Source organism: Procambarus clarkii, chromosome 69 (genome assembly GCF_040958095.1).
Source record: "Procambarus clarkii isolate CNS0578487 chromosome 69, FALCON_Pclarkii_2.0, whole genome shotgun sequence".
Classification (NCBI taxonomy): Eukaryota; Metazoa; Arthropoda; class Malacostraca; order Decapoda; family Cambaridae; genus Procambarus; species Procambarus clarkii.
Window position 1 is genome coordinate 14,789,916 of NC_091218.1, and position 7,181 is coordinate 14,797,096.

Below are 7,181 nucleotides of genomic sequence, written 5' to 3' on the forward strand. Positions count from 1 at the left end.
CAATAAATATAATTTCATAATAGAAATAAAAATATGGTTGAGGTTGTGTGACAGTAGGTAAGTACATTGAATTACAATAAATATAATTTCATGATAGAAATAAAAATATGGTTGAGGTTGTGTGACAGTAGGTAAGTATATTGAATTACAATAAATATAATTTCATAATAGAAATAAAAATATGGTTGAGGTTGTGTGACAGTAGGTAAGTACATTGAATTACAATAAATATAATTTCATGATAGAAATAAAAATATGGTTGAGGTTGTGTGACAGTAGGTAAGTATATTGAATTACAATAAATATAATTTCATAATAGAAATAAAAATATGGTTGAGGTTGTGTGACAGTAGGTAAGTACATTGAATTACAATAAATATAATTTCATGATAGAAATAAAAATATGGTTGTGGTTGTGTGACAGTAGGTAAGTACATTGAATTACAATAAATATAATTTCATGATAGAAATAAAAATTGTAAGTTTTTATTATAAATGCCGTCATTAAAATGAATTACGCCATGCTGCATTTAATATTAACGATTACCTCATCTATGAATGGCGACAGCTGCTCTTGAAGTCAGATTCATCTTAAATTATTTTGTCAGTTGTGAATGAATTTTCTCATAGTATTGCCAAATTTGTATGAAACTACAATATTGGTTTATTAATGTTTTAAATACAACAATGAACCCGTGCTTGCTAATGCAATCTAAGTCAACAGGCGATGAGTCACAATAACGTGGCTGAAGTATGATGACCAGACCACACACTAGAAATTGAAGAGACGACGACGTTTCGGTCCGTCCTGGACCATTCTCAAGTCGATTGTGGACCATTGTCCTGGACCATTCTCAAGTCGATTGTGGACCATTGTCCTGGACCATTCACAATCGACTTGAGAATGGTCCAGGACGGACCGAAACGTCGTCGTCTCTTCAATTTCTAGTGTGTGGTCTGGTCATCTAAGTCAACAGTATTACTGGTCACTTTTACAATATAGGCAAAAAAATATTTGACATTTTAATATCAAAACAAATAACTTACTGACGAAGGAATATTTTTATGGCATGGAGGCATGTGGTATTTCAAGGTCATCTGTCTGTCAGTAGTGCCTGAAAATGATCAGACAGGTACGAGCTACTAAAAAAAGACAGATACGATATACTGAAAAGACAGGTACGATCTACTTAAACAGTAATCACGTAGGGATGATCTGCTAGAAGATCATTAGAGGCGATGTGCGAGTAGTTTCGTTTTTAATCCTCTTGATGTTACATTTCCAAAGCCTTTCGTCAACAATGTATTAACAATCAACTGCTTTAATTGGCATTGACAGATCGTAACTTTTTTAATATCTTTTTAATAACATTTTTACATGGATTAATGTTTTATGGTAACCTGCATCAGCTTCCAGGTCTTGAATATAGACACTTTCTGCCTCTTTAAAGTTTGCGTTTCTCCTTCTGACTATTGACTCTACATATTGCCTCAGCAAACTCTACATGAACTATTCCTGCTCCTGTAAATTTTCCAATGATTCCTGATGCCTCTGTAAATTATACACTGACTCTTGCTGCCTCAGAGGGGCCGTTCACTGGCAACTACTGCCTTAGCGAACGGTACAATGAAAATGGTAGTTAGTATACTAAATCCTGCTGCCTCTGTGAATGGTATACTAACTTTTGCTGACTTTTGAATGATAAACTAGCCTCTATTTCCCTTTGTGAATGGTATACTAATTCCTGCTACCTCTGTAATCGGTAAACTAACTCGTGCTACCTCTGTACGGTAAACCAACTCCTGCTGTCTCTGTGAACGGTATACTAACATAAGTGTAGTAGTTTCTATTGCTTGTCAAGTCGATAGAGTTATGTAATGCTTTAGATTCTTGTTGCAATATGAGGGTGTATCAATATGAGGATGTATCAATATCAGGATGTATCAATATGAGGATATATCAATATGAGGATGTATCAATATGAGGATGTATCAATATGAGGATGTATCAATATGAGGATGTATCAATATGAGGATGTATCAATATGAGGATATAGTTGGATCCTCGATCTTAGTCTTTGGGCTTTTTCAATCGCTAGTTTTATTTTTATTATTTTCTTTTTTTTTCTTGATATCTTCGTACTTTTGCTTCAGTTTTAGGTTTCTGTCTCTCCCGCTTGCTCAGCTCGAATGCCAGAGTGATGAACAATAACAACCGCTCGTCTTAAACTTTCTTCTCAAACTACAGTCATTTTGGACTTCCCAGGAAGCCTGTGACCTGGGTGTGACATGACCAGGTCTTGTCACCAGCGTGACATGACCTTATCACAGAGTTAGTCACCCTCTTTCCTCCTCTTCTCCTCTACACACCCGTACATGGTACGTTGTGGGATGGAATTGCATGAATCCCACAGTGAGAAAAATGAATCCTGCTTTTCTGTTTTATGTACATTTGGAGTTGACTTTACCTATGAATTATTTGCGGGATTAAAAAGTGTTCTTTAGTTTTAAATTATATTGAGGACAGCAGTATAATTTTTAGTCCTGAACTAATGTGAGGATTAAAGTAAAATATGTATTTATGAATTATGAAGAGAATTATGGTCCTAAACTATCAATGTTGATGACGAAACTAAAAAAAAATTGTCCTGTACGAACGAGGGCGAACGTCAACATGTCCTGTACCTGGACCTGTTCAGGACCTGTCCTGTCCTGTCCTGTACGAGGACGAACGTCAACATTTTCAGTCTTGGACTATGACGAGGACACAAGTAAATTTTTTTAGTCCTGAATTATTGAGGACAAAAATAAATGTTTTAGTCCTGCACTATTGAGGACAAACGTACATGTGTTTACTCCTGAACTGCGTTGAGTTCTACACATGTATACTCAATAGTATAAAGTATACTTTAGTAACTATAGTCCTCCTCACTACAATGTCCCATGCCGTTACACTAGCAAAATCATGATACACTACACTACACTACACACAGAAACATGATTTGTTCAAAATCATAATGTTTCTCCTACAGTTTACTGCAGGTATAATTTACTCATTTGTTCCACGAATATTTCATATAACTACATTTCTTGGTAAGATTATAGTACTAAGAGCATAGATCTTATAATACAGTATCGATGGCTGACATTAAAATGCTTCGGATTGATCTTATATTATGAGTCAGCTTTAGCTGCTTGTACTTAGGTAATGCATCAATATATTTTAGGGAAATATTTTCTTGTTTCTTTAAGAAATACTTCCTACATTTTAAAGTAAAAGTTCCCTGCGTCCTAAGATTATACTTCTCAGCTTCTTAAGGAAATACTTTCCTGCATATTAAAGTAATACTTTCTCTGCTTTTTAATTTAATATTCACCCCGTTCGTATTGATCTCAGTGACAGTAACAAATAAACAAATTCAACTTCATCACGAATACCACTTTTTCAAAGCCAGAAATAAGTGAAATTGAATCATTCCTCATTAACTCGCGCTGAGGGGTCAGAAATGACTCGATCATCCCTAAGTGACTCTCACATTTCAAGGGTTAATGAATGAGTGACACCTTTCTCGCTGTTCTAATCACATATAATTTAAACTTCAAACCTCGTCCATATAAGGAACAGGTTGCAGAGCTATCGACAGACTTTCATTTGTCCCATTAATCTACCGAGATCAGCAAATGTGTCGTTAAACATATCGTTAAACATATCGTTAAACATATCGTTAAATATGTCGTTTAGTAAGGTATCCGTTTGATGATTATACCAATAGAACTTATAGATGTTGAGAGGTGCATTATTAAGTCCTGTAAGCAGGAGGAGGTACATAGTATTGGTGAAGAATGTTTATAAAATAATTTATATCCATCGGGCAGCATAATGATGTATGTGTTTAAATACCATGTAGATATACCATTTTAATGCCATGAGCATGCTGGGTTTGCAGGAGTTGATGTTCTGGTCTGAGTGTTAGGTAATCTTTCCGTTATTAAGATAACTATCTGGTAGTTATTAAGTACGTTACAAGAGGTCCTCCTTTGGTTATGTTCCCTAAATGTTAAGGAAACTCTACTGGAGTATTCAGGGTTATACAGTGGAAAGATGTGTGTGTTTCATATTTGCATACTGGAACACTTTAGTGTTGCATGTCCTGGAATATTTTGAGAAAAAACTCCCAGTCATGTAAATATAAATGCATAAAGATACTCAGGCTGACTGGCATATATCTTAAAACATATATGTAGAGAGTACATATGCAGTCTATGTGATATTTTGTTTATATTTGTTTATGTAGCCTGACACATTTAATAATCTTGTACCCTATTTAAGAGCTTTCATGGAATCTATTTATAGAACAATATTCTTCAATATAAAATCTTTGGTTCGCTGTATTACATAGTTTTTGATAGAGTATTTCCGAACAAGTTCTTAGATAATATTTTGTAACTCTAAATTCACAATCGACTTGAGAATAGTCCAGGACGGATCGAAACGTCGTCGTCCCTTCACCTTCTAGTGTGTGGTCTGGTCAACATTTTGAACCTCCCTTCTTTCCCCACTGCGCATGCGCATCTTATCTCCTGCAATGATATATATTGTTTCTTGAGGAATGTTCGTAGCTATTGTAAAGGACACATGTGTGTCTATCGTCGGATCTACGTTTCATCCGTACTCACTCACTCCCACCTGGATATTCCCCCCTTCCAGATATTCCTCTTATGGGTAGGTCCCTTCAAGATATTTCACCTCCCAGATATTTTCCTGCTAAATTATTCTTTTTGTATCGCCATCCAATTCCAGTATATGTATTGCCATAGTGCTCTTGTTGGTATTGTTGTCTTATTTCCTGTATTCATTCCCTGTAACGAAATTTCTGTAAGTTTTTAAATAATCTTTAATTCACATTAGAATAGTAGACGGTGGAATATTATTTTCCTACTAATTATCAAATTAAAAATAACTATTTGGGTATACATATATGTTAATCTTATAGGTATACATTTTACAGGTTTTTATAGCTAGGTCTGTGTTTGACAGATGATTATATTATTGTATCAAACAGGTGTTTATAAACTAGTATTTTACATGAGTTTTCCTCAACACCGACGATGGTACCATATCATTCTGTCTCTTTCTCAGTCTCTTTTTGTCTCATTCTGTCTCTTTCTTAGTCTCTTTTTGTCTCATTCTGTCTCTTTCTCAGTCTCTTTTTGTCTCATTCTGTCTCTTTCTCAGTCTCTTTTTGTCTCATTCTGTCTCTTTCTCAGTCTCTTTTTTGTCTCATTCTGTCTCTTTCTCAGTCTCTTTTTTGTCTCATTCTGTCTCTTTCTCAGTCTCTTTTTGTCTCATTCTGTCTCTTTCTCAGTCTCTTTTTGTCTCATTCTGTCTCTTTCTCAGTCTCTTTTTGTCTCATTCTGTCTCTTTCTCAGTCTCTTTTTGTCTCATTCTGTCTGCCTTTGTCTCTCTATTATAAAAGCAATACAATAGTTTTCCATTGGTGTGTGGCTGGTCCGCTGGTGGCAGGAGCCTAATGTTGTAACATTCAAATTATATAATAGTTAACTATTTGATTAGAGAAAGAAATGAGGCTTATAAATGCATTTGAATTTGCAGGAGGATCATCTCTCTTATGCAATCGTGGCCAAAATATGAATAGCACAAAATTCAGTCAGTTCGTCATCAAACGCGGCTACCAATATTCTATTGATTGTTATTCAAACCACAATCTCCAGCATCACCTTGTGTTGATGTCTGTTGCATTGATATTGTAATCATTATTTAATACACTGTCGCACATACTAAATAATGAAGTCAAACCGCTGCCTGCGTGACTTTCGTTATCCTAATCACCGTGCAATTGCATGATTATTTACATACATTTACATGACAAAAACATAAATTTTGTCTCGTCCGAAAATGAAACAGTGATGTTCTAAAAATACAGCACAGCATGAGCAACATGAGCAAGTGATGCGTGAAAGAGAAATGATCCGCATCTCTGTTCAAATGATGATAACACGTTTCCGTTTGTTGATATCATGTGTTGCTCTCGTGACAACTTTTGCCATATTTATCAAGGAGCTCTTGTCTCACCATCTGAGCTTCGAGATCCTTGGTCATCAGCTTTCATAACGGTTGACAACAGCCGTCGTTAATCAGACAATACAGCTATCACAGCCTCCACAGCCCCTACAACCTCCACAGCCCCTACAGCCCCTACAACCTCCACAGCCCCTACCACCTCCACAGCCCCTACAACCTCCACAGCCCCTACAACCTCCACAGCCCCTACAGCCCCTACAACCTCCACAGCCCCTACCACCTCCACAGCCCCTACAACCTCCACAGCCCCTACAACCTCCACAGCCCCTACAGCCCCTACAACCTCCACAGCCCCTACCACCTCCACAGCCCCTACAACCTCCACAGCCCCTACAACCTCCACAGCCCCTACAGCCCCTACAACCTCCACAGCCCCTAGCACCTCCACAGCCCCTACAACCTCCACAGCCCCTACAACCTCCACAGCCCCTACAGCCCCTACAACCTCCACAGCCCCTACAACCTCCACAGCCCCTACAACCTCCACAGCCCCTACAACCTCCACAGCCCCCCACAGCACACACACAACCCACACAAAGGCTTATAACTATAACCACTTAACTGTTCTTAAAAACTGACTCACATAATTTTTAACAAATTGTTTTATTCACTTATTTTTTTCGGTATACAAATTATATAATACAGCCATTTAAATTACAATTCAGAAAACGCGACTGGTCTTCCCCTTCCCCCCCCCCCCCTTCCCCTCTTACATATACAAACGTAAATATTGAAATATCAACAGTAAATAGGGAACATGCAAGCCAAAGCCTGATGTAAGAAAAATGCTAAATAAAACCTCGCATGTAAGGAGAAACCTAAGCAACTCTCCACTCCAAAGTTGTGGAAATACCTCAACCGCACTTTCCTGGAAAGTGGGACCTTCAGTATCACTATGACCTTTGACCCATTCCACTCCCCCGCAGTTGGTCCGAGGTCAAAGGCTCCACTTAACTGACATCTTGATTTTGGAGGCGAAAGTTCTAAGTGTTCAGACGAGAGAGCTTTAACAAGCACATGTATTAAAAAATAAGCATATGATAAACAAAGTTTTTGGAGAACCTTTTAGATGTAATGC

General features: G+C 37.3%; 1 protein-coding gene across 1 annotated transcript; it reads left to right on the forward strand.

Annotated features, from left to right (window-relative positions):
- The first annotated feature begins 5,971 nt into the window (after positions 1-5,971).
- Positions 5,972-6,681, forward strand: LOC123772265 (threonine-rich protein-like). Its single transcript, XM_069311394.1, has 2 exons — positions 5,972-6,026; positions 6,161-6,681. The coding sequence occupies exons 1-2, from the start codon at positions 5,972-5,974 to the stop codon at positions 6,679-6,681; spliced, it is 576 nt and encodes a 191-aa protein (XP_069167495.1).
- Positions 6,682-7,181: the final 500 nt, after the last annotated feature.